The 27,976-nt window shown below is 51.8% G+C and overlaps 1 protein-coding gene across 2 annotated transcripts; it reads right to left on the bottom strand.

The window, feature by feature from the left end:
• Positions 1-2,243: 2,243 nt before the first annotated feature.
• Positions 2,244-20,211, bottom strand: Ncf4 (neutrophil cytosolic factor 4). 2 transcript variants are annotated; one of them, XM_006241939.5, is made up of 11 exons: positions 19,347-20,211; positions 14,160-14,244; positions 13,921-14,020; positions 13,503-13,656; positions 10,994-11,064; positions 9,216-9,343; positions 8,575-8,632; positions 7,737-7,835; positions 4,165-4,295; positions 3,905-3,970; positions 2,303-2,682 (listed from the first exon to the last, which is right to left on the bottom strand). In XM_006241939.5, the coding sequence occupies exons 2-11, from the start codon at positions 14,222-14,224 to the stop codon at positions 2,487-2,489; spliced, it is 1,068 nt and encodes a 355-aa protein (XP_006242001.1). In that variant the 5' UTR covers positions 14,225-14,244; positions 19,347-20,211; the 3' UTR covers positions 2,303-2,486. The 2 variants fall into 2 exon arrangements, with proteins under 2 accessions (NP_001120776.1, XP_006242001.1); NM_001127304.1 differs by lacking the exon at positions 13,921-14,020 and having other exon boundaries at positions 2,244-2,682; positions 19,347-19,611.
• Positions 20,212-27,976: the final 7,765 nt, after the last annotated feature.

Genomic DNA, 27,976 nt, shown 5'->3' with positions numbered 1-27,976 from the left:
AAAGGGGAGTTGAAGATCTGAAGACCGCTTTGACATCTGCCTTGGCGATGCAGAGTTTGGACTTTGTCCAGCTGGTTTCCTGTCTTGCTTTATAGTCAAGCGATTGGATGGATCTCAGAAGAGACTTTGAACTTTGAACTTTGAACTTCTAACATTGTTAAGACTACTATAGACTACGGGAGCTTTGAAAGTTTGACTAAATATATTTTTATTCTGCTATGTTTAGGTATGGCTCCCTTTGGCTCATATGTCTGAACAAGCCTATGGGGGCCAGGGAGTGGAATGTGATGGTTTGTATATCCTCGACCCAGGGAGTGGCACTATTAGAAGGTGTGGCCTTGTTGGAATTGGTATGGCCTTATTGGAGTAGGTGTGTCATGGGGTTGTGGGTTTTAAGCTGCCTGGAAGTGACTCTTCCACACACCAGCCTTCATATGAAGATGTAGAGCTCTCAGCTTCCCCTACACCATGTCTGCCTGGATCCTGCCATGTTCCTCCCTTGATGATAACGGACTGAACCTCTGAATCTATAAGCCAGCCCCAATTAAATGTTGTCCTTTATAAGAGTTGTCTAGATCATGGTGTCTATTCACAGCAGTAAAACCTTAAGACAGTGGTTTAGAGAATTATTTCAAGTCAGAAGCACTTTTCGTTCTAATCTCTCCTGAGCAGATGCTGCCCTCAAAGATGTCCCCAGTTCTAGAAAGCCAATCTTGGCTGTACCTCCCCAGGCACACCATTATGCTTCTGACCTTACATGTCGTAGAGCTGACAACCCCTTCTTCATTACTGCTCATTACGATTTCTATTTGAATTCTTTTGTGTGTGTGTGTGTGTGTGTGTGTGTGTGTGTGTGTGTGTGTGTGTGTGTGCGTGCGTGCGCGAAGGTGCATGTACAGAGGCCATGGGACAACAGTAGGCATCCTCACCTTCTACATCATTTGACACAGGCCTCCAGTTGTCACCTCAATACATGCCAAGCTAGCCCACGAGTTTCTGACTATCTCTTGCCTCCACTTTTCATGTTGCCTCATGAGTGCTGAGATTGCAGAACCCAGGACTGCAGCATCTGGCTCTCTGTGGGTTCTGGGCATCTGGATCCCTGTGTGTGACAAGTGCTTGGTTCACTGGTCTCTTTCTCTATTCCAGGGTCCATTATTTTTGGTAACTTTTCCAGCTTTCTCTTCAAGAAAAAAAAAACCAATGAGATTCACCATCCTTCAACCCTGTTTTTCTCTGTGGCCAGAGCCTATGTATGCATCAGAGGTGGGTGATGTCAGTGAAGTCAGCCTACCTCTCCTGGAGTCTTTTCTATGGGTGAATCCCAGAGCGGGACTGTCTCTTGGGGGGCTGTGGTTCTTCCTATTGTCATGGAAAAATTTCTCTTCACTAAAGCTGCACTCCCACACCTCTGGCCTATAGCACCTGCAGCAGAGCGCTCGACCTTTCAGTGGGGAACAGAACGGCATGAATGAAGAGATTATCACAGGTTGAATGACTATGTTCAGGTTAACAATGTCATGTTTGAAGTCCTCACTTGCAATGTAGAACATGACAGTTCTGGGAGATGTGCTCTAATTCAATCTGACAGGTATCCTGATTTTAAAAGGGCGATCGGACACAGGGGCAGGTGCACACAGAGAGGACACACAAGAGATAGCTCCTGTGAAAACAGTGAAGCTTCTCCTGGCTGAGGAAATGTCGCAGATCACCAGGTGCTGGAGAGCTGAGAGGACAGTTCCCCTCAAGTTTTGTGGGGAGAGGGTTCTGTGGGTTCCTTAGTTTTGGACTCTGCCACCCAGAACTACAAGGCAGCTCCTTTCTGTCCTTTACGTTTCTGTTTTGTGGTACTCTGTCATAGCAGCTCTGGGCTTCAGGCTGTTAACCACAACGGCCTGGCATTTCATCTCCACAGGCAAGCCCGGGGTTGGAAAGGGCAGGGGATTCTGACAGGCTGTCCGCTGTGTGGGAGACCAGGAGCCACAGCGGGAGGGAGCTCTATCTTCTTAGCTGCACCCACCCCAAAGCAGTGTGGTTGGAGCGGGATTTGCACCCCATGGGTCCAGGGCAGGGCAGCTATGGATGTAATACTACAGATCCAATAGTTCTCAAACTCTGCTGATGGATAGTGATCCTTTTCTTGCTACTGTGTGCTTTTAGAGACTTGGAGTGGATGATTCTAATGTTCTTTTAAATGTGGGTTCACCATGTTCCCCATAACATCATTTGGAAAGGTAAGAGGTCTTAATCAATTACATTTTACTCCCCGTTCCTCCACAAAATCTCATTTCCCAACACTGGCCCTTTGACACAGAATGGTTTATTTAATCCAAAGGTAAAGTGTCAAAAATTAAGTAGAATCCTGTCCAGTGGGCACTCTGGCCCAGGAGGTTTGCATCTTGTGCCAGCCTCCTGGAGGGTCTTCATGTTCTTGGAAGGTAAGGTCCTTTGCTGAGTACCCATCCTTGCCACTGGGTCCCTGTGACTCAGGGTACGGTGTTGTAGACACCGTAATTGTCCTTCTGGGTGACGTGCAGCTTCCAGGGGAAGAGGCGCTTCTGGGAGGGGAGGCCTTGGGCCTGCTTCACCATGAGTCCCACATCCTCATCTGACAGCAGCCGAACCAGGTCCCCCTCAGCATCTTGGTAATTAAGGGCAATGTCCTCTCTCTGGAATTCACGCCTAGGAGAACATACAGGGATTAGTCTGTGGGTCCTGGGAGAACCCAGGGCCTTTGAATCTGTGGATCTGAGTGGTACAGACCCTCATGATCCAAGCTGCCTCACTCCTGCTTGCAAATGGGGAGATCGTGACCTCGAAGGAAGAGGGGACTTGGTAAACCAATGATGGTACAGCCTGAAGTTTCTTGCACGTCAGGGGTGAAAGGTTCAGGAGTTCCCTAAGAGGCGGCAGCCCAGGGAGGCCTGTGGGAACCAGCTGACAACTTTGGAAAGAGGGCCATGCTTCCCCATGGCTGGAGGGAACAAGATCTGAACAAAGTTCCCATGCACCGTCTGACCCAACAGCCACAGTCTAATCGCCTTGCACACACTTCCATCCCATAATCCCACTTCTTGAAAACTATCCCCAGAAAACAATGAGACAGTATATGTGAGTGAAGGATTACAATATTGTTGACAGTGGTAATGGTTGTGAGCGTGTGTGTGTGTGTGTGTGTGTGTGTGTGTGTGTGTTTATGTGCTTAAGTCTGTGTGCATGTGTGTGTGTGCTTGTTTTATGTGTATGTTTGTGTTACAGGTATTTACATATTTGTGTCTCTGTGTTTGTTTTGTGTCTGGGTTGTGTTTGTGTTATGTGTCATATATATTATATGTTTGTGTATTGTATTTCTGTGTGTTTGTGTATGTTTGTGTGTACTCTGTGTTTGTGCTCATTTGTCACATGCTGTGGGTGTGTGTTGTTTCATGTGTTTGTTTTTGTGTGTGTGTTTGTGTGTGAGTGTGTTTGTGTGTGAGTGTGCTTACACATGTGCGTGCATGTAGTGACAGAATCTGGGCACACATCAGATAACAAGAGGGATGGGATACAGTTACAGATGTCGCATTCTAGTACAGGCTGCCCTGTTTTGAATCGTGACAGATGGGACAGTGCTAGATTGTTCTATGAGGAAACTTTCGGCAATGGCCTGGATCTCAGGAGGTGGTGATTTCCCCAGTTGGGGGTGGGGTTTGTGTGTGTGTCCAAGTCCAAGGCTTTTCATAGAGAAGCCCTTCTAATGGCAGATCCACAACCATACACTGGGACCTCAGCTGAGCCCTTGCCCCTCTGCAGCCTGCTTGGCTCCTCTCTAAGGCACTGTGGGCTGCAGAGACTGGAGCTGTCGCGGGTGGTAGCCTCTACCTCTGCCCATTCTCCTCTACAGGCTCCCTTCACACCCTCTCACCTCATGAGTGCTAGCAGGTCTTTGAACAGGGGGGTGCTGCTGAGGTCCTCCTCCACTGCAATGTCCCTAAGGGGGACAGTAGAAGAGACAAGCATCAGGGTGGAAGGGGGACATGTCTGGGGCCAGAAACAGTTCTTGCTAAAGCACTGTGGTTTATCTGGGAGCTGCAGCAGCTGCAGGGGAGGGGAGACAACACAGGAGCATTGACTGGGAGATAGCCGCATGGTAGGGGTGACAAGGAGGAGTAAGAGGACACCAACTTGATGGTTTTGCCTGTGTCTTCGTAGAAGTAGCATCGCAGCCAGTTGGTAGTGTCCTCGTCTTCGGGGAAGTCCTTGAGGATCTTCACGAAAGACCCTGGGAAGATGCCTGTGGCTCCCTGGGTTGTGCCCTGTGGGGGTTGGGGTGGGGAGAAGAAGAGCCTGGTTCATGGGGAAGTGAGACCCAGGGCCATGTCTCAGAGCCCCACGATTGTTATAGATTATCTCCCAAAGTCCCTGTGTCAAAGGCTTGGTCCCCAGGGTGGTCGTGGGAGCCTGGAGAAGCAGATACTAATAGAAATGTCTTCTCTTGCTGGGGAGAGGGCTCCATTAATCAGGTAATGTGGACCTCTTCCTTCCTTCCTTCCTTCCTTCCTTCCTTTCGTTCTTTCTTATTTATGATTTATTTATTTATTTATTTAACTGTTTTACTTGTCTATTTTTCTTTCTGACCATAATGCAAGAATTTTACCCTCACGTGTCCCTGTCAGGATGAGTGACCTCAGCGCAGGAACTGAAGCTTCCAGCCCAGTGAGCCATAGCGAACCTTTCCTCTTCATAAGCTAGCTGCCTTGGGTGTTTTATTATAGTGACCGAAGCCACCTAACACAGAGAGACAAAGTGAGGCGATTCGCCAAGCTGCCTAACCCAGAGTCCTGCGCTTCAGTTTTATAAGAGCCCTGAATCTATCCGGGAAGCTTCCTGCCTCTCTGTCTCTCTCCTCTCCCTTCTCTCCCATCTCCCTTCTTCCTTTCCTCTCTTCCTTATTCATTCCTTCCTTCAGCAAAGATTTTCGAGCGCCATTTTGCCCAATCATCAGATCGGCCTGTGGGTGAGACCATCATCATCATCATCAATGATAGATGTGGGAGGGCCCGACCCACTGTGGGGAGGGGCACCCCTGGGTAGGGGGTCCCTGTTGAATAAGAAAGCAGGCTGAGAGAGCCGTGGAAAGTAAGTCAGTAAGCCGCACTCCCCCATGGCCTCAGCTTCAGTTTCTGCCTGCAGGTTGCTTCCTGTCCTGACTTCCCTCAGGGATGGACTGTGAGCTGAAATGTATAACCAAGCAAACCCTCTCCTCCCCAAGTTGCCTCTGGCCATGGTGTTTATTACAGCAACAGAAAGCAGACTAGAACCTGGCTGGCCATTTTGTGGCTGGTTACGGCCTGTCTCTGCCTCCCCCCAGAGTTGGACGGTAAACATAAGCCCTCATGGCTGGCTTTTCAGTGTGGGTCCTGGGACTGAGCTCAGGTCCCGTCTGCAGCCCCAGGAATCACATCCTCTTCGGGACGTCTTACAGACCGAGGCTCCTTCCTCTTCCTGAGCCACTGAGGCCCTTCCTGCAGCCTGAGGTCTGACAGTGACGACATGCTAGACAGTAAAACTTTCCAGAAAACAGGACAGTGGTCAACACTTCCTCTTATGACAGTGGTAGTCACAACAGTCGCTCGGGTGGACCTGGCTTCTAAGACCCAGTGCACAAGGAGGCGGAAGCTCAGTTACATCCCTACACCTGCCATGGTCGCCCACTCCTGTCCAGCCTCAGGATACCAGGAACCCTGCCTCCTTCAGACACAGTGAGGGCCAGAGAATGTCCAACAGTGACAATATTGTGACAGAGACAGCCAGGTCCATGTCAGGGGCCTGGCACACAGTCACTCCCTGTCAGCGTGAGTAAAGTAACACCCAGGGGGCCCGGCTTCAGAGTCTCATTCGAGACTTCCCAGTCCCCTCTCATGCAGTGGGAACGAGGGACCTAGACTCTCTGGGGACAAGGCCTAGAGGGCATCCGCCTATCTCTTGTCCCTGCCAGGAACTGATGAAGAAACTGTTTTCACCACTTACAGGAAAGGAAACCAAGGGGTTGAGCAACCTCCTGAAGTATACGAGGGCAGCTAAGAACTGAGATCCTGACACAGTTATGCTGGGTGGGACCCAGGGCCTTGCACACCAGGCAAGCACTCCTCCATTGGGCTGCCTCCGGCATGGACACCCCCTCTTAATTAGTCATCCTTGCCGATGGTCAGGGAAATAACGTTATTACATATGAGCCCTCCCATCTCTTAATAGGGGAAAGTCTGACCCTCCAAAGCAAACATGGGACAACCTATGTGATTGCGGTGACCTGGTTCAGTGCTGGCACCTAGTGGGAAGACCAGGGTACTGCTAAACACCCTCACTACAGAACAGTTTGCCCTCCAGCAATTATCAGTCCCCCAAAGCCCAGAGGGTCAGATCCCAGAAGCCTTGTTAGTGGTCAAGAAGCTAAATAGAGTAGGGGGGAGGGAGCGGGCTGTGAAATGACTCAGGAGATAAAGAGGCTCGCTGCCAAGCCTGACTACCCTAGTTCCGCTTCCACAACCAGCCTGTCAGGAGGAGGGGACCAACTCCTACACATTGTCCCCTCACTGTCACATGTGCTGTGGCATGAATGTTCTGCTTCACCAGCACACCTGGGCTCCCAAACAGGTCACTTCACAGGTCACCCAAATCTATCAGGACCTTCAGGATTCTATCAGAGGACTTCTATCCTCGGGCTTCGCCAGACCTTTCATGGTGTCTGCCTGTGAAACATGCAAACTACCTTTCTTCTACCCTCACCTCTTCCTTCGCCTCACCCGCACCCTCACCCCCATCCTCACCCCATCCTCACCCCATCCTCACCTCCACCCTCACCCCATCCTCACCCCATCCTCACCTCCACTCTCACCCCATCCTCACCTCCACCCTCACCCCATCCTCACCCCATCCTCACCCCATCCTCACCCCATCCTCACCTCCACCCTCACTCCACCCTCACCCCATCCTCACCCCATCCTCACCTCCAACCTCACCCCCATCCTCACCTCTAACCTCACCCCATCCTCACCTCCACCCTCACCCCCATCCTCACCTCCAACCTCACCCCATCCTCACCTCCACCCTCACTCTACCCTCACCCCACCCTCACCCCATTCTCACCTCCAACCTCACCCCCATCCTCACCTCTAACCTCACCCCATCCTCACCTCCACCCTCACCCCCATCCTCACCTCCAACCTCACCCCATCCTCACCTCCACCCTCACTCCACCCTCACCCCATCCTCACCTCCACCCTCACCCCCATCCTCACCTCCAACCTCACCCCATCCTCACCTCCACCCTCACTCCACCCTCACCCCATCCTCACCCCATTCTCACCTCCAACCTCACCCCCATCCTCACCTCTAACCTCACCCCATCCTCACCTCCACCCTCACCCCCATCCTCACCTCCAACCTCACCCCATCCTCACCTCCACCCTCACTCCACCCTCACCCCATCCTCACCCCATCCTCACCTCCAACCTCACCCCATCCTCACCTCCACCCTCACCCCATCCTCACCCCATCCTCACCCCATCCTCACCTCCACCCTCACCCCATCCTCACCCCATCCTCACCCCATCCTCACCCCATCCTCACCTCCACCCTCACCTCCACCCACACCTCCAACCTCACACCCTCCCCCTTGTCCATGTTCTCTCTCTGACATTCCCCTTGATCTTGCCTCTAGCCAGTCTTCCTGACTCTGCCCTGCCTCTCTGCCTCACCTCCAACCAGTCTTTGTTGATCTTACTGAGAAGGAAGATCACATCTCCAGCTTTGAAACTTAGCTCCAGTTTGCTGTTCCCAGTGAAGTCAAACAAGGCCTAGGGAGAAGCAAAGCATGTGGAGAAAACACTTGAGTCTTCAAGGGCTTGGCTACTTTGGTGTCCCTCTCTGCAGGTAAGGAAACTGACCGTTTGGAAGGGGGAGGGTGATACAGCCTCTCTGCGGAGGACTTCAATAGAACCCCACTCTCCCCAACTGCAGAGTGGGTGGTCCCTTCCGAGCTGGTAGGGTTCACATTTGGGAGGGGGATCCAAACCCTAGCCTGGCTTGTGCTGCTCCCCCACCTTGATGACCTCCCTGTGGGCTACAGCCATCCTGTAACCCACTGCTCTCTGCCAGGACATCACCCACACCGGTTTTTTTTTCCCCGGAGCTGGGGGCCGAACCCAGGGCCTTGCGCTTCCTAGGCAAGCGCTCTACCACTGAGCTAAATCCCCAACCCTCACACCAGTTTTTAAAATGCCATTTGTGTGTTTCTGGGGCTGTGTGCTTCAGGAGTGGGGAGGGGACTGGTCTGAGACTATGGCCACAAGGCAAGGCTAGCCCAGGAAACCCAGCAAGCTCTCTGGATGATGTGATGAATGAAGGGCCAGCTATTCTCCTGCTTCTGCATGCCGGGTCCTTCCCTGCCCTCAGCTGGGCGAGGGTACTCAGCATCAAGCTGAGGTTGGAGCGTCTCTTTCCTGCTGGGCACCCAGCGCCATCCAAAGCGCACAGTGGCGCCCAGCAGGCGGGCTCCACAGTTGGGTGGATGAGGTCTAGTGTGGGTGTGGGTACCTCTGCTCTTGGAGCTTCCATGCGGTCCATGCTGGGCCCTTGTGGAGTCACGCCCTTGCTATGGAAAGAAAAGGGGGTGTCAGCCTTGTAGACCCCCAGGGTTCAGCTCCTGCTTCTGTGCTCAGAGCTCTAGTCAGTACAGGAGAGGCACAGAGAGGAAGATCATGCCCAGCACCAGCTACGATTGGTTGCTCCTGCAGCCCGCCCTTCGTCTTGTATTCTCACCACTGCCCTGGGTGAGGTTGTTCTCTCACAGAAGACCCAAAGGGAAAGCTTCGAGAAGGAATGGAGAGGAGATCATGGCTCAACACCAATAGCTATCTACCAGTCCTCAACTTGACTCTCAGAGCCAAACTCTCCTGCGAAGCTGGAATTCACACCCTGCCCCCTTAGGTGCATTGGGGGAGGTCAGGACTCAAGATCCCTGCCTGCTTTTCCTTGGCTTGTTAAAGAAGTGGCTCGCACGGAAATGAGCGCCGTTTCACTACTGTGGTGCCTCAGGGCCTGCCTGGTTCATTTTTCTGAGAGGGACAGGGTGAGAAGGGAGCACTGGCCTCTTTGGAACAACAAACAGCAGCGACCCCTGGAGGCCAGAGATTGGACTCAGTCGCGAGCTCAGAGGTGCAGCGATGGCCACCTACATTTTGCGCGTGCGCGGTCGGAGCCTACGAAGTGCCTGAGGCACCTGCTCTGCGTCGTAAGCAGACTGATAGAAGAATATTCTGACGTCGGGGTCCATCAGCACGCAGACCGGCAGGCTCAGGAGGTTCTGTGTGAAGAGGGAGGGACAGGTGGGCAATCGACATAAAGATCTAGACGGTCAACACACCAACCCTGGTTACCATCTCTGCTAATGCACTCAGTTGATAATAAAAATGAGTTACTAACCCTCAGGGACTGAAGGAGACAATTCCCAGGCTTTGCTCCTGGCCTAGGGTGGGCAGGGTCGGGGTAGGAGAAGGATGCTGGCTTGAGAGGTCATTTGAAATCACTTAAAGGTCTCCAGAGATCAGTTAAGGGGGCTGATAACACCAGAAACCTGAAAGCTAGGATCAGAGAGGGAAAGGATCTACCCAGGGCCACACAGCTTAGTAACACAGCTGGGGCACCCAGAGGCACTGAGGTGCTCATATCAGGGCTCACGTAGCCCAGGCTGGCCTCAGACTTGCTATGTAACCAAGAACGACTTGGAACTTCTGGTCATTTTGCCTCTGTCTCCTAAGTGTTGGGACAGTAGCTGTGGGCCACCATGTCTATTTTATTTGATACAGGGGAACAAATCCAGGACTTGCCAAAGGCTAGACAAGCACTCTACCAAATGAATGATAAGGAGAGACGGTGCTTGGATGGGGTGGGGATGAGGGCAGATCTGGGAAGTAGTTGGGTCAAGGGGGGCCTTGCAGGTCAAAGTCCTCTATCACATGCACACTCCTCTTTCTGCCCATGCGCACACACTGTGACTAAGCTATGAGGACATGGATCAGGGGAGACTGGCATGGCTACCCTAGGGTTTAGGTACCCTGTAGAGCTGAGGCCACTGTATGAGAGCTACAGTTCCAGAGGCATCCAATTTCTGTGGGAAAATCTCTCAGAATCACAATCTAGAAGCAGGTTCACAGTTCTAAAAACACCCCCCACACACACACACACATTTTCTTAAAAGACCCCAGCGTCATTCATTGAGAGCTGAGAGCTGTCCCTTTGTGAGAGAAGATTGTTTACCCACTCCAAGGCACCCATCCAAACAAAAGCCTACAAAGCCAGAGCTCCCCAGCTGTAAAGGACCTCTGGACACCGAGGAAGGCTTTTCATCAAGCCCTGACTTGCATGCTTCTGTTGACAGGGTGCTCACTACCTTGTAAGGGTCACCAGCCTTTTCCTGCATGGTTGTGGTAAGAGAGCATTCTTGCCTGGCCACCCTGGCCTCTGCCTCTAACACCATTTCTTCTATGTCCCTGTGTCATAGAAAGCTGACGGTATGCGAATGAAGACACGGGACACACCAAGGACAGTGAGTGTAACCCAGATCCAACTGGGCACGGGTAAAAGCAGAGGTATCTGCTCAAAGGGGCTCTTCTTCGGCCTGTGTTCTGCTGTTATGTCCCCACTGCGCGGCATGAGACACCTGTGTGGCTTGTGGCTCACCTGCCATTGGGCTGCAGGTGCTCTGGGGCAGGCACTGTGTCCTAGAGCCCGGCACAAATATTCCATGAACTTGTTGTACTCAAGGATTTGTCAAGAGTGACATTTGTGACCCAGAAGCTTGGTCCTGAATAGATGCCCTGCTTCTCTCTCCAGATAGGCCTTTCAGGATTGAAGACAAGACTATGGGGGCCTCAACGAAATTTCAGTTCTCAAATTCATGCCCCACAGTAAGGCCCTGCCCACTCAAGCACCCAGGGGACACGGCAGCAGGTACCTTCATGTAGGCATTGAGGGCCGGGATCCGAGTCTCAGCAATCTCTTGTTTGACACCCATGTAGACTTTGGCTGAAAAGAGAAAAGATGCCCAGAGCCTGGACCACATGGTGCCTGATCTTCCACTGACCCATCAGAGACAACTGCTCCATGCTCCTCCCCCAGCTCAAAACTCGTCCTGCCTTCATGCATGGTACCAAGCGTCACCAAGATACTTTGTAACTGCATCTTCCCATCATACCATCACTAGAAGATAGGAGTTCTCCATGTCATGCCTGCTCCTACACAGTAAGGCGTGTACAGGTACCCACACACACAGTAATTCGTGCATGTGCACACACACACACACACACACACACACACAGCAAAACACACACACTCTACACCCATTCAAAACTCACACATATATAAGCCCATGCACACACACCCTCACTCACAAAGACAAATGCACACATACTCACATGCATGTACACACCCAGATGCATGTATAATCACACATACACACAAATGCATCCACATGAACTTAAATATACATACTCACATATGTGTGCACACATATGCACAGGTACACCTGCCTTCAGGAGCATGCATATACATGCACACACATATAGTATACCCACATACACATATATGCAAATATACATGCAAGGCCTATGTGTGCAAGTATACACACTCATGCATATATATACCCAGATGCTCACAGATTGCTTTCACACACAAACATATGTATGCATGCATAAGACATGCACATGTATGCATGCACGCACACTGGCAAGCCTTAGGTCAGAACACAGGACCTCTTGCCTGCCTAGATCACAGTGATTCCCCCATCCTCAGGCTTGGACATCATTCAGGGAACCAAAGGCTCTTTGAAGCACACCACTAGATAGGGCTCCCCAGAAAAACTTCATTGGCATCCTGGAGGTGGGGAGACTCCCTAAGGCCCCTTTCAGCAGGCTACCATTGTTAGAAACGATGGGCCCCAAGCCCCATTCACACACACCAACACTGTAGAGAACTAAGAATCTGCTGTGTGGGTGAATGAGTCCTGCCTCTAACTCAAGGAGTGTTCTTGGAGAAAGGAAAGAGGCAATGTCCAACCAAGTGACAAAGGGCTACCAGGAGCCTTTCAGCAGACACTTGGGGGTGCGGCCACTCAGAGGGCCCTGGGCCACAGGGTAGACAGGGTGAGCACCTGTGAAGCCAGGGGATGGTATATAAAGGTTAGGGCTACACCAGAGCCACAAATCGAAAGGAGACAAAGTCACAGGCACCGGTTGTTCATAATGAGAAAATGAGACAGGCAAGGCTGGGGGTGGGTGGGGGTGGGGGTGCCCTGCTCCTACGGTGAACAAGGGAACAGAGTCTGCAGCAAGAAAGGCAAGCCAGACTCAGGAGGGCTGGAGGGGGGGAGGAGGTAGAGGGGGCCTAATGAAAGAAGAGATTGAGCACAAGGGGGAGCCCTCAGCTTCTGGACATCAGAGTGGAACTACAGGTTTCTGTCCTGGGGGAAGCGTTGGGATGGAAGGTAAAACCCAGAGACTGCAGAAGAGTGGCTGCAAAGGAATGAAAACGGGATCTTTGGGGACTCTGGGACAGGAGGCTCAGAAGAGAGCCCCCCCCCCGGGGGACACTTGATTATAGCTCAACAGATGGGGTGTGGTGAAGAGACGATGCACATGCTCCAGAGGGGAGCCCAGTATCAAAGAAAATGGCCAGAGCTCAAGGAAAGGGAGTGGGGAGGGGAGTAAGGGGGAGGCTGGAGAGAGGCGTCAGCTCGGAATGACAGAACCACCTCCTCACCACTCAGAAGCATGGGGGGCGGTGGGGGCATGGTGGGGTAGACGGTTCCTTGCCTCTCGGTCAGGTCCTTTTTGGAGATGGAAAAAGAGACTCTGTCTGAGGGCCAGCGCACCCACAGGAGGTGGGCTGGAAGAAGGGAAGATGGGACAATGTGACATGATAGAGTCAGGGGCATCCCCAAGGCCTTTCCTGGGCAAGCTCAGGGGAGGGTGGCACAGAAGATTTGGAAAGAAAGTCATATGGGCAGTAGTGGGTGACCATGGGGTGGGGTTGGAGGCTATGTGTACTCAGAACCATGTGGCTCCCTGCTTCCCCAAGGGACAGGGGAGAGCCTCAGGGATCTGTTGAGGCTGAGGCTGTGCGGCTGGAGAGCTGGCCGAATGGGTGTCTGAAAGAGACAGGAAAGACTAGAACCCAGATGCCGAATGCTCCCAGCCCAGGCTCCCTTGGTGGCGGTGGCTGTGGCAAGTGGCTGTACTGGGTCCCCAGAGGTCAAGGGTTATGAGGCAGACACTGTAGCAGTGAAGGTACCCTGTATACAGAGGATTGTCAGGCAGGGGACTTCTAGGGAACACTGCCAGCCTATAGCTGCAGGAGGGGCACCAGCTGAATGAATCCTTTGCAAGGGGATTGAAATAGCATCCTGCAGAGCTGGAAGGTGAGACAAGAGCTAGGGCCAGCTCCGGGCATCAGGCAGTGCAGCATACCTGGCAGTGTGGGCAGGCTGCAGGTGAATGGGCTGTTCTTGCTCTCTGGTCCAAACCGCTCCTCCAGCTTGCTCTGCAGGGCGTAGAACTGGCGATATCGGCGGTAGATGAGATACTTGGATCCTCCTTTTGTCTTTACCTCGATGACAAACACCTGAGGAGGAGAGAGGTTAAGTGGGGGAGCTAGAATGGGGTTAGGGAGGATGCTAGGAGGCTGTAGAGGGTTGGAAAGCTGTGGGGGACTGGGAAGTGGAGAGGGTTGGGGGGTTGGGAAGGGACTGGGAGGGGGAAAGGTTGGGGAGGTGGGGGAACTGAAAGGTAGAGAGACTGGGAGACAAGGGAGGATAAAGGAGCCCAGAGATGAGCACAGGGTGAGTTCAGAGGTCACAGAGAGGGACCAGGCGTTCTCAAGCCCTACGGTGCACGCTGAGTAGGGTAAGCCTTCACCGGGGTGTCCCATGCTTTTGGATGTGTTCAGGAGCGCCCTACATTCTATCCAGCATGTGTCAGCAACCACCCTGTCCAGAGAAACCACAGTCAAGGCATCTCCAGGTGTTCCAAACAGAAAAATGGCTCTACTGGGACCCACTGAGACAGGAGATGAAAGGTGGAAGGTCGAGGTTAGAGGTCAAAGGAACAGGGATTGCTGTCTCTTACAAAGTGGCTGGTGAAGCCCCTCTTCTCCTCGATGTCAGCGATGTTGGCTGAGATGGCCACATCATCTGGAAGCTGCTCAAAATCGCTGTAAGAGGCCAGAGGAAAGGAATCAGTTACCGCCTTGCCCGTTCTGGACACAACTGGAGACCTGCACACCTCATTCTGAACACTGTCCATGCCTGGCACCTCACTGATGCTGGGAACCCCAGGCTGTGAGGACACAGGTCAGGCCCTGAGAATGAGGGGTGCAGAGCTGGTGTTGGTATCTGTCACAGGGTGAAGAGTGGGCTGGGAAGCCTGCAGTGATTTGTACGAGTGTCCTCCACAATCCAGTTAAAGGCTAAGTCCCCAGGGTATCACCACTGAGGAGTGTGTGGACCTCTAGGAAGGGAACTTCATGGGAGGTCCTTGGGTCCTCAGGGATTGCCTTGAGGGGGGACTAAGGGACCATGTTCCTTCTCCAGTTCCTCTGCTTGCATCTGGTCCTGTTTCAATTTGCTGCCGTCTCTGAAGGCTCAAGGCAAAGGGGTTGCCCTGCTTTTGGGTGGGATCTATAGAACCGTGGGCCAAAATAAGCCTTTCTACTTCATATATTAATTGACTCCCGTATCTTGTTATAGTAACGTGAGTCTGGCTGACAGACAGCAGTCCACATCCCCCCAGTCAAGAGATCAGTTGACTCTGCCCAAGTAAACAAAAGCCTCAGAAAGATGACGTTCAAGCCAGCTCTAAGTGGGCCAACTGGAATTCACTGGAAACTAGGAAGGTCCTTTCAGGCAGTGGGAACAACTTATGCTAAGGTTCTGAGCCCCGATGAAGAGTTTAGATTTGCTGAGGGAAGAGCCTGGTGGGTCTTAAGGTAGATACATTCGCCTGAGGGTCTTGAGATCAAGGAACTAGGTGGGCTTTGGAAAATCTTGGTTTGAGGAGGTCCTCACAGATAACCAGCCATGTGGGTAGAGAGGTAACGAGACAACTCCACTCGAGGCCCCAAGAGTGAGGGGTGACATCAGCCAGGACATGCAAATGACAGGCTAGACTAGCATTTAGTATGTTCCTATTTTGTTTTGTTTATTTTTCCTGGCCAATCAAGTGGCAGCCGTGCTCAGAGGTAAGTGTGCCCGGCTTGGAGAGGCAGTCTGTCAAGATTAGCCTGAGCCAAGCAGCACTCCCATGCCTGTTCCCACCTGCCTGCCCTTGAGGCGCAACACAACCATGTGACTAGCTCTGGTCAATGAGATGGAGTGGGGGTGGCATCTGGATCTGCGGCAACCACAGTTGCACCCATGAGGCAAAAATCATGATGCAGAATGAAAGAAACTACAGGGCTGGCACTGAGGTCCCTGAGCTATGGAACAAGTTGCAAGCCTTCCTCTGGACTTCCACTGTAAAAAAGATCAACTGGTCACCATTTAAGCCAAGACCAGTCCCACTTTTCCCTGAAGCCTAATGCATTTCCAGGGGGTGCATGACCAAGGTATGGCAGCCTGACTGGGCTGAAGGAAGCGTCTGTGACAAGAATGATGCCAGTCTCTGACCAGCACAGGGAGAGCCAGAGCAGTCAGACTCGGCTCTGGCTGTGCTAAGGCGAGACGCCTCTGGGCAGGCATCCAGCAGAAGGCTGGTGTGCAGGTGTAGAGATGCCATGGTTGGGGCTGATGTGGTGTGGCTAAAGTGACAGCCACCTGCATGTGGCTTATGACTGTGGCTGGAGCTTAAGACCCTTCAGTGAGTTGGAGAGGGATGACGAGGGCAAGCAGAGAAAGAGGAAGTGGGCCACCAGGCACAGCCAAGGTCATCTGTTTATCACTTGTATACAGACCAGGAAGCAAGAAGTGGTTGTAGTCAGGAATCGGTGGCATATATCTGTGATCTCAGAAATCGGGAGGCTGAGGAAAGGGAGTCAGGATGGAAGGACGAGTTCTAGGTCAGCCCGGGCTGCAGAGTGAGAAGCTGTTTCAAAAGAGGAGGCAGAGGTGGAGGAGGAGGAAGAGGAGGAGAAGAAGAGTAGGATGCCAAGGATGATAAGATGGGAGAGAAAGAGGGGAGGGAGGAGAGAAGGATGAGGAAGGGGAGGGAGGGCAAGTTTGAGGAGGGAGAAGCAAACATGGAAATGGAGGAGGAGGAGGAAGAAGAGGAAGAAGAGGAGGAGGAGGAAGGGAGGAGGAGGAGCTGAAGAAGCATTTGGGTTCTTTTGGGCAGTGCCTGAGAGACAGATAGGACAATGTGTCTCACACCTCACAGAGTATGGGGTCCCAGGCAGTCTGCATACCCTGCACAGAGTTACATGCTGTTTCCTTGGTGCCCTGGGACCTGGTCTGTCCCAGGCTGGTGTATCTGGGTTCAGAAGTCACCAGGCAGTGACTGGGGAAGTCAGCAGACCAGCAGGGACTGTCTCCCAGGCTGGGGCACCTCCGTGGCCCCTGGTGCCTTCCCACTGACTTTTCACCATGTCCTATGAAGACACCCTTGGGAAGAGTGGCCTCGCCCACTTCCCTCAGAGGCTCAGGTGGGACAGGAGGGAAGTAGAAAGGGAGAAATGACCATGGGCCACTCTGGACATTTGGGTAACACTAATGGCTGGGAGTGCTCACAGCACACCAGGAACTAAGTATCTCCTCCTTGGAGACAAAGCTACCCTGGGAAAGGTGTGGATGGTGAAGCACCGAGAGGTTGAAGAGGTTACGGAGCTTGCCCAGATGAGGTAACTGGAATTCGAGACAAAGAAGCTGAGAGACCTTGGACTAGAGCCAGTCCTGGGCCTGTTCCTACATTCTGCGGCCTGTACCATAGAACAGACTTAGCACACAAGGACCTGCTCTCTGCTTCTAGTACCCCATAGCTCTGAGGAGTGGGGAAATTGAATACCCAATACGTAATCCTTCTGTTTCCTCATGGGGCAAGCACTTTCCACAGGTGACTTTCACCACATCCTTCAAGGAGCCAACAGTGTGGCAGAGGACAGCTTGTGGGGGTCAGGACTGCGAGAGGGAAGTGGGATTCCCTACAGACAAGGGTAAGGAGAGCTCAGAGCTGTGTATGGCAGCAGGGAGAACCTTTCAGGCAGGAGAGGGAGTAGAAAGCACAAAGGCCTCCTGAGGGGCATGTAAGTAGGACAATTTCAAGGAACCCCAGGGAGGCAGGCATGGCCAGAGCACAGGACTGGAGACAGAACAAGGAAAAACAGGCCAAAAGCAGGCAGGTCCCACACAAGGCATCTTCCTGCCTCGTGGAAAAACCTCATACAAGTGTTCTAGGTAGCACTGGTGTCAGAGGACATGACAGGCCAGACAGGGCCAGAGACTAGCCTGGCTTAGGGCCAGAATTCTACTCAGCCCCTGTCAGAAGAGACCTTGTGGGGCCTCTCCCCACCCTCGGGTTCCTCCCAACCCTCTCTGAAAACACAGACCATCGTCAAGTCCTTATGTCATATGGTCAGGAGATCCCCTCTGTGACAGGGATCCCCGCAACCCTGTAAGGGCAGGGCTGTTCTCACACTGCATCCCTAGGCACCCAGAGTGGTGCCAGGCGCTTAGTAGGTTCTCAGCAGCCACTTCCCCTTGTGACTAGCGGGCAAGCTGGCAGGTGCAGTGTGAGTCACCTGGCAGCGTGCGAAGACGGAGGCTGTGGTGTAGGTCAAGGGGAGGGGCTGGGAAGATAGCTATGCCCTTCAGACCCCACTCAGACTTTGCTGGGTTCATACCAGGCTCCGTGCTCACGGGAGCTACTCGTGGGGGTGCGCTTGGGGACCTAATCTGGAAGAGTCCTGAAAACTGCAGGCCAGGGGTACTTCTAGTCCAGTGGGAGCTGGACAGGGGCTCAGTGTAGCATTGGGCATTTGTTCTCAAGGTTCTAGAAAGTGCTGTTGCTGCATACTCTATCTCCTTGTCTGTATCTCCCCGGGCTGGTTCTCACAGAGGACACTCGAGATGCTGGATCTGATGGCTCTAGGACCTGGGCCTACAGTCCCATCTAGGGCAGAGGAGGGGAGCTGCCCCTCAGAGGGCGGCAGACAACTGTGGAAAGGTCAGAGTGGGTGGAGGAAACACTCATCCCTGATGGTTACCACAGGCATCGTCTGAAACCTTGTGCCCCAAGAAACAAGAAGGGACCCACGCCTCAAGTGGCTACAGTTTCTGGAGGATTCATGTCTGCCAGTCTCCTAGGAGAACTTGAAGGTCAGAATGGCTGGAGTCATGTCATGCAACCTTATTCAACACCCCAGTGTCACTCTCTGTAGCTATGGAAAGAAGGCTGTTCTGACCCCCACCCCAACACTAACTCTTGTTACTACACAGGCAAACTTCCTCTGATCTTTGACCTACAGGGACCCCATCCCTTTATCCAGATCCCATGTGTCCTTTGCTCCCACCTGGGCCTCATCATCCAGACCTCTGGATGACTCTCCATGCCCCTTGCTTCCTAACATTGCTTTCTGCTTGATCCATAGAGACACTGAGCGAGGTCTGACTGAATGAGGTGGCTAGGCTCGGGGCCATCAGGTCCCATTGTCCCTCTCTGTACAATGTCAGCTTTGTCCAAGGCAGATCTGGGTCATTCTTCATCTCTGTTGGATTTATTGAGCACTTAGTGTGTACCAGCGCTGTTCTGCCTTCCGGAGACACAACCGTGATCCAAAAGTCTAAAACACCCTCAGAGCAGACAGAACAGAGACTCCGCCCCCAACATCGCGCCAAGCATCTAAGCCCTGTGTAGGATAAGGAAGTGGAGTTGAGTGGTCAGACAGCAGAGCCTGGGCTATCTGAACCTAAAGTCGGGACACGCAGAGGCCTGGTTCAGTCGAACAGCAGTTGGAAAAGCCTCTCCTGATCACGGTGTGGAACTAGGAACCTGAAACCCAAGCATAGCACCCAGGACACCTCTGCTCCCTGGCTCTACCACCCACTCATCCTGTGGCCCTTGGCCACGTCCACGCCATCCCCATTCTGAGTCTTAGGATTCTTCTCTCTGGCGCTGACCTTTAAAGTTCAGGCTCTGGAAACAGCTTCAGGAGCCTGCAGGTCCTGCAGTATCATTCAGCAAGACCTCCAAATTCAACTACTCTGTGTTGGTCCACTGATACCAGGTGATAGGAGGGACAGCCTCTTACTGAACCCCATGCCCACCCCCTTCATCCCCACCCCCCACAGACCTATTGGGATAGGAATAAAAGCCTGGCACTCTCACCTCTCTGATCGCAGCTGCTGGGCCAGGGCCATGGCTGTCAGTAGTCAGGAAAGCAGATAGATGAAGGCCTTGCCCAGCCAGGCTGAGGCTGAGTTCACCTCTCACTTCCTCCTATGTGCATCTGGGAGCTTCCTGAAAGCTCGGGGTGTCCTCGGGAGCACCCTTTGAGGAGGTCCCTCCCTCCCCAGCTTCTCTGGACCCTCCTTGAAGTACCTCCTTGAGACTCTGAGCTGCCTGGCTCCACACTTCTTCTCACCCACTTCCCAGCTGCACAGCAGTTGAGGAAGTGTCACGCTTGGGTGCTGGGCTTACGTGAGGCCACTGGCTTTGGGGACTTCCTCAGTGCCTGTCTCTAGTGCTAAGCTCCACCCATCACTGAGCAGTTGTAGCCCTGGATAGTCCATCCATGCTTCTTCCTGAACCCCTTCCCCATGCTTCCAAAACCTGCATCCTTAAGGACTGGTGGGGATATTGTTTCTTGCAGGAAACTGTCCTGGTTTCCCTCCCTCTATTATGCTAGGATGTCATTGGCTTGTGCCCTATCTTGTCCTCACCCTGGTGCTCTGGGCTCTGAGATTCCATGTTCAGCCCCCCCAGAGCTTCCAGCCACACAGGGGCTCTCCTTAAAATCTGCCTCCTCCTCCTCCCTACTCGGCTCTCAGAAGAGCTCCATGCACCTGCGGCTGGCCTTATTCTAATCCTCAAGGTCCTGTAGGCTGCCTGCTCTCCTAGCTCTGTCTTCCCTCACTGCCTCCTCACTTCCAACACTGCTTTCCTATCTCCTGTAGGCCTCAGCTGGGAAGCTGCCCTTTGAGAAAGAGACCTGTTCTAACCAGACCTCCCTGCCACTCTCTGGGTTTTTCCTGCAGCAAGCTCCCACCAGTCGGGGTTCCCTATCTCTGTGTGTTCTGTGTGCTTTCGTGTTAGGCTTCTTCCAGACCAGCACCACCCTGCAGACACCCAGAGTATGTGAGCAGAAAAAGGAAGTTCTTTGTCAGTTCCTTCTAATGCTTGATTTTGCAGGGAGCTCTCCAAAGCCTACCAGGAGAATGGACCCAGCAGCCCACAGGATGTCCCCATGCCTCCTTACTTGCTGCCCCCACCTCCGGCCTCACTGGATGGTGTGCTGAGGTAGAAGGAGAGATGGCAGCCTGCCCATCCTGCCCGAATCAGGGTCCTATCTCCCCAACTTGGGAATGTGACTGTGAGGACAGGACCTTCCCTGAGGAACCAGAGCCACCAACGTTTCTCACCTTAAATAGGACTGGGTTGGAACCAGTCTCATTGTCCCCAGGATCTGGCTTCAAGAATATAGAATTTTACCTCAAGACCCTTACTTTAAAATACCCTACCTCCATCCTGCCACCCCAAGGGATCTTCTGGCCCTGACTCAAGCCAGAGTGGACAGATCCAGAGTCCCAGGATAGAACTGGATCCAGAGTCCCAGGATAGAACTGGATCCAGAGACCCAGTGAGAATTGCCCTCCCTATGACCAGACAGGGCATGGGCTCCTGAGGAGACAGAAACGAGGTTGAAGAAAGTCACAGGAGGGGACAGGAAAGTGGGAGAGGGACACTCCACCAGTGACTGTACGTTCATCAAGGTATTTGCGCCCCACAGACAGATCAGGGTGGCAGAGGAAGGTAAGATAGAAGGTCAGTCCTACTCCCAGAGGGTAAAATTGCCACAGCTCATGGAGTTAGGTCTTTTGAGCACACAGATCCCTGTTCAAGACAGGGAAAGGTGATCTGCAGGGCCTGAGATGGGCAAGAATTGTACCCATGACGGAGGCTGGAGACTGGTAACCAGGCCTAGGGAACAGCAAACACATGTGTTATTAAAGATGAGGTTCCAGTGACTGGCTAGAGACCCGGTGCAGGTCACATGGACCACTGCTGGCAGGAAGTCCGCCCTGAGTTCTCATGCGAAGCTGGACATCATAGCAATCGTCGACCGGGTTTCTCAGCCATCGACCTGGGTGCCTGAGGAGTGGAGGAAGCCTTCCAGCCACGGGTAGACAGAGCAAGTTAACACCAGGGTCAGAGCCTCAAGCCCAAAGCCCCCACTACTGTGAAACCCAGAGAAAAGCTGGCTCTGAATTGTGCTGCGGAAGCAGTTTGGAGTCAGCACTACGAAAAACTGCAAGCCAGGCGCCTTGGGCTTCAGAAGAATTCACACCTGAGGAGCTAGACATGATGCAGAGGCTCTGGCTGGGCCTCGGGGCTAAGGCGTCCCAGCTCTTGGAGGAAACAATCAGGGAGCAGGGAGAGGTGCGGTGAAAGAGGGTGTCTGTGAACGCAGAGGTACAAGCTTAGCCCAGAGAGGAGAATGTTGGCCAACAGTCGGTCAGGAAACAGGAAATGATGACATCGCTTCCACAAGAGAATGTTACATAGCTCTAGTGAAAGACTGTGTCACAGCATGCCCTGTCCTGGCTTTAAAGTGTGCTTGTTTGGGGCTGCGGTGCAGAGCACGTGTGCAGTGTGAGTGAAGCCCTGGGCTCAGTTCCAGCACCAAATAAAACAAGCATGAATACACCTGTAACCCCAGCACTCAGGAGGTGGAAGCAGGAGGGCCAGAAGTTCATGGCCTCCTTAGCTACATATCAAGTTCAAGGCCAGTTTGTAGAGAGACGACAACTGTGTGTAGGGAGATATGCCCATTTCTGCAGGGTCTCTAAAGAGCCTCTGACTGGTGACATCACAAGCAGAGGGAATGCTTTGCTCTGACGGAGTCTTGTGGTGGCCCATATACACACACTCTCTCTCTCTCTCTCTCTCTCTCTCTCTCTCTCTCTCTCTCTCATATGCACACACACAGAGACACAGGGACACACACCGACACATACATATAGACACACAGGCACAAAAATGCACACATACACATGCATGCACAAGCAGACATAGACACACATATGCACACATATAGACACAGAGACACACACAGACACACATACAGACACTCACAGACACACACAGACACTCACAGACACATACACATAAACACACACAGACACACACATATACTCACAGACACATACACACAAACACACACAGGCAGACACATGCACACACAGACACATATACTCACAGAGAGATACACACATATATTCACAGACACATACACACAAACACACACAGGTACACACATGCACACACAGACACATATACCCACAGAGAGACACACAGACACAGACACAAACACACACATGCACAGACACACACTCACGCACACATACACACATGCACACAGAGACACAGACACACAAAAATATATACACATACACACAGACACACAGATACACACAGGCACATACAGATACACACAGAGAGACATATATACCCATGCACACCCACACACATAATGCACACAGATACACATTCACACACACATGCAAACATGCACATATACACAAACCTATCACACACATACACACACACACACACACACACACACAATGGCAGTATGTCCTCACATAGACGAACATACTCTAAACCATTTTTCATTTACTTTCTTTTGTGTGTGTGTGTGTGTGTGTGTGTTTGCACATTGAGTTCTCTAGGCAACCTGACCAGATTCCCTCAGTTCTCACCTTCCCACTCAGCCCTCCCTCCCCGCCTCCCTCCCTCCCCTGAAGGATTATCCTGTGTTCCTGACTCAGCCTGGGAGCCACCTGGGCAGCAGGAGCCAAGGCTGTCCTAGGAGGGGCCTGGAGTCCATACTGGGCCAGCCCTGCCCTTTCTCCCTCTGTCTTCTACCCCTGCTTAGGGTTCTGCTGAATGTGGCTATTTCTCTGGCTCCTTTTACAGAGAAGGCTGCTGCTAATTTTATGCAGAGCTCTGAGGCAGTGTAATTGGAAGCCAGACACCATGTCAGCAGTGGGCTCTAGTCCTGAGTTGCCATGCTTCCTGCTCTCCTCCCTGTCCCTGGCACTTCGTTTCACACCACCTGTCCCAGGGAGAGAGGAATCACCCAGGCTCCTCCTCTGTCCCTTAAGTAAGAAAGCCTCCATTGCTCTGCACACATACCAAGAGGCCCCTGGTGCAATCTTTCAGACTCCAGCCTGACTCCCAATGGCCTCCACGGTTGGTCGGTCAGTTGGCCAGCTCTTGTCTCAAACAAACAGATCTCCATCTAAGCTCAAAGGCCACGTGGAGACTGGCATGTTTCATTCACAGAAGTTCGCAATCCCTTCCCTCTGTCTGGTTTCTTCCACAACTCCCCAAAACCAACAATTTAGCAACTGGATTGGAGATCTGAGATTAGCAAGTCAGAAGGAGGAATGAATTACAAGAGGAAGTTAAAGGTAGACAGGATTTAAATGAAAGACTAACAATAACGAGAAACTGAAGCGTTAAAAAAAATAAAGTACCACAAACTCAAACGCAGGTGTCAAGGGCTGTGTGGAAAGGAATGTCTCCACGTGATCCACAGAGCAAGACTGAGCATGATCAAAAAATACCTGAGGTCCCCAGAGTATGGAGAGGGGGCGGGGCGGGGCGGGGAGAGAGAATGTGCAGCAGGCCACACAATGCCCAGCACTGTTCAAGCCCTCCTTGTGTGGGCACAGGACACAGGAAGCAGCAGACAGCCCCATTTAGGGGATGAGGCAGTAAAGCCACCAGCAGTCAAGGCTGGGAGGCCAAACAGCAGGACCTGAGGGGACCCTGGGACCCCTTGTGAGCCTGGCAGTTCTGCCGTCTGCATCAGCTGCTCTCTTGGGAACAGAAGGAAAATCCCTGATTAGAGAGAGCGAGAGTCCTGGGGTTCCCTCATGCACTGAGTTCCCCTGTCCTGACCCACATGTGTCTCCCTTCATAATTTATGAGGGGAGTTTCACTGGACGCCTCCCTGAGCCATAAATAGCCGTCACTGGACGATCCCAGGCAGAGCTGTGTGCTCAGAGGCTGTGGGGAGACCGAAAAGGCAAATCCCCTGAAGGTAAGGTCCCACCCTCCTGGAAGCACAGCTGGTGTGAGCTCATAAGTGCCATGTGCCCCAGCTCTGCCACCTTCTTGGCCATGAGTTTGTGCATTAGCTTCCCAAACTGAGATATTTTTTGTCTCACAGAAGTGTGTTAGCCATCTTGGGTCCAGGAGATGGCTCGATAGGTAAAGGGGTTTGTGGTCAAGCCTGCGCACATGAGTTTGACCCCTGGGATCCACATGGTGGAAGGAGAGAACTGATTCCTAAATGTTATCCTCTGAACTCCACCCACATTCTGTTGGCACGTGCAAATCTACACACACACACACACACACACACACACACACACACTCACACAAATACAATAAAAAAATGTAAAAAGCTGTCATCTTGTCAACAAGGTACTGAGCACCTTCTGCATGCATGGGAGCAAACATACTTTGTGACCATGTTGTTGACCAAGGGAATGAAAGTTTAGTCCAACATCAAGTGGGGAGGGAATTATAGATGTTAACATTATCCATGATATTTTCCTTAGTATGACTTGACTCCTCCTTTCCATCTCTCCCCAGCACATCTGTCTCCCACTTGCCTTCCTCCTGACTGTGATACAGTTTATCAAATTGAAATCCCCTCCCCTCCATATTTAGTCTCACCTAGAACAGCTTCCCCATTTATTACATTTTTATGTCAACGAACACCAGGGGGCGCTATAACTCAGCAGTCAGGCTTCCTTTCTGCAGTGCCACCTAGAGGAAAACTTAAGCGTCAGCTCAGTGGATTGTAAGTTAAGGTCTGAGCTCTTCTTGGATGTCCACTGACCATAAGTATGAAATTGCATGGTGTGCACTGAGAAGAATTTGTGCCACCACACGGTCCGTGAACGATGGGGAGGAGCTGTGCAGCAGCCCTTAGGACAGAGATGTGGGGCAGCTTGGAATGGGGTGACTTTGATTTCTCTTTCTTCACTCTCACACTGCCTAGAATGGATAATGGTCCCATGCTTGTTCTGGAGATGAGAAAACTGAGGCGCTGTGAGATTAGGAAGCTAAAGTAACTCAGTGAGTGGCAGAGTGAGGTGTGGCGCTCCACTGTGGCTGACTCTAAAACTCATGCCGTTGTTAACTGTGCCATATGCCATTCATTCATTCATTCATTCATTCATTCATTTGCTACCCTAGCAAATGAAGCAGATGACAGTAAGTAGACAAATCCAGTGCATTGCTCCCAAGCCTCTCTGAATGCTGTCAAGGTACACTAGTGAAACCGGTGTGCAACACACACAGATAGATGTGTGCACATTTACCTATGATTAGTTATGCATACAAACATGCCCTCATACACAGCCATACATAACCATGCGCTGGAGCTCTCGGCTTACACATGCGTGTCACACATAGTCTTTGATGCATGCACAATGAGGGAGAGACCGGGAACCCCATGTTTAGCGTTTAATTTCTCTGACCTCATTTTCAGTGCAATGCCATGCCCAGGGGCATAGCAGGCAGCCTCGATATTCCAGAGGGAGTCAGGGAAAGAAAAGGAGTCAAAAAAACAAAACAAAACAAAACCCCCAATAGCCTAGGCTAGGATCTGGCTCTTGATGCTGTCACCTTCTGGCACTCACCTGACCTTCCAGGAGTCCACCGATACCCTATTTGGGCAGGACTCCAGGTTGACCTCAAATGGACAAGAAATGGCTGCTCCTGGGCACCACGTCTCACTGGCTCCGAGACTGGGCCCCTGCTCTGCAAAGTCCCGGAACAATTGTCTCAAGGGTCAGAGGCCCAGTTGGTGGTAAAACTATTTCCTCTCAGCTCAAAACCTGGCTCTGATTCTCTGATTTTCTTGTCTATAAAGGGCAGTTGGCTAACTGAGGGCTTCATAAATATTTGAGGAGAGAAGTGGAGGAAGGAGAGGTCTTTTATCTGTTGCTGACATCGGCACAATTCGAGCATGTTGCACACTTTGCCATAGTTCTTGACTAATGTGACAGAGACTGCTGCCCCGGTACACTCCACTCTCTCTGTCCCCTTTACTCAAAAAGCCTGAGGGTAGCAAGTCGACTCATGGCCACTCAGCTAAAAGTAATGTGCTGTGGTTTGGTCTAATAACTGCATTATGTTAATTGGGTCCAAAATTGTACGAGGATCCACTGTCCCCACGTGAGATGCCGAGGGTCCCTACCCCAAGTTGGTTTTGACTGGTAAATAAAGTTGCCTGTGGCCAGTGGCTGGGGAGGGCGACAGGGGTGGGGGTTTTAGGATTCCCAGACAAGGGACTGAGGGAGAAGGAAAGGATGGCCCCTATGTTGGAGAGGAAGGAGACACCAGACCTGAGAGGTGCAGAGGGAGAGCATAGAGTCGGGGATGAGGCCCAGGAGGGCTGCAGGTCTGGGTCCAGGATAGCCAAACTGAAATTATAGGTTTTAGTTAAGTGATGCGTTAGGATTATTGGAAAGTAATCAGCCACATGGAGGTTAGGAAGTGGCCCAGCCATTGAGCTGTTTAAGGCATATTAAAATATAAGGCTGCACACTTGTGTGTGTGTGTGTGTGTGTGTGTGTGTATGTGTGTGTCTGTCTGTCTGTCTGTCTGTCTTCTTCATTCAAGAACCCGGAACACTGGGGAGGGTAGAGAGAAATGATTTGAGTAGTTTATTTGGGTTCTGCAACAGTACTATGTCCCAGTCGAGTTAGTCTGTTGTCCCCCCTACTGTAATGAAATACCAGAGACTGGTGAGTCGATAAAGAAAAGAAGCCATTTTGCTTTTGGTTTGGGAAGTCAAAAGTCCAAATAGCATAATGTTGGCTTTATTGAGGCCCTCCCTGGCTGCATCACACCAATGGATGATGTCACAGGGTCATGTGACAAGATGCTCACGTGGAGAGACAGGAAGCAAGAGCTGCACTCAGGAGTCAGGGTCCAGTTAAGAACACCTGAAAGCCATCTTGGGGTCCCATTAGAACCACTTTAATTCCTTCCAAGGGTGATGCCCTCAGAAAAATAAGTGGGCTCAACCACTTGAGCCCAACTTCGTAAATTGTGAGTCGCAACCATATGTGAATCCCCCACCCACTGCATGGGCTCACATAACTAACTGTGGAAATCACACACACAAAATATCCACATTAAAAAGTTTCTGACCCACACTCAACCAAAAATTAACTCGAAATCAAAAGCATAGTGATCCTGGTGTTTTGGGCAATTTCATCATGTGACGTCACTGCAGCGGCAGTTCTGAACGTGTATGTGCACTTTGCCCAGGGTGTGACGTCACATCTCACCACGCTGGCGAGTGAGCGTTGCCTGTGGGCTCCGACTCCAAGTGATTAGACATGCGCATGTCATGAAATGCATAAGCCGTTTCCTTCTCTCGTAGAAGCACAACCGGAAGAACTAACATTTCTTCCCATCATTTCTCAGTTCATAAGCATCAGATTGGGGTGTCTCTGGACTGGGTTGTGTTAGAATGTTTGATTGTTAAAAGTTGCTGTTTGAGTTTGATGGCTCGAGTTTCATTGTTCTGAAGTATCGTTTGATGAATTTTAGCCAGGAGTTAGCACAGAGTCTCCAACAGCGTTTGAAGTGCTTCTGAGCACACTGTCCCTTGGTGCTGTCTATGGTGGCCCCATGGTTGATGATTATAAATTCTGGAAAGACATTGAAGGCATTCGATGTCCTGCAGGATCATATATTTACCC

This window comes from Rattus norvegicus, chromosome 7, assembly GCF_036323735.1.
Source record: "Rattus norvegicus strain BN/NHsdMcwi chromosome 7, GRCr8, whole genome shotgun sequence".
Lineage (NCBI taxonomy): Eukaryota > Metazoa > Chordata > Mammalia > Rodentia > Muridae > Rattus > Rattus norvegicus.
The sequence above is the reverse complement of the archived record's forward strand: the minus strand, read 5'-3'. Positions and strand labels throughout refer to the sequence as shown.

Coding starts and splice junctions, on each gene's coding strand:
- Ncf4 (XM_006241939.5), bottom strand. CDS start 14,224: ATGATGTGGCCATCTCAGCCAACATCGCTGACATCGAGGAGAAGAGGG. Junction 13,657..13,920: donor TACCCTACTCAGCGTGCACC/GTAGGGCTTGAG, acceptor TCTCCTCCTCAG/GTGTTTGTCATCGAGGTAAA. Junction 9,344..10,993: donor CCCTCAATGCCTACATGAAG/GTACCTGCTGCC, acceptor CTCTTCACACAG/AACCTCCTGAGCCTGCCGGT.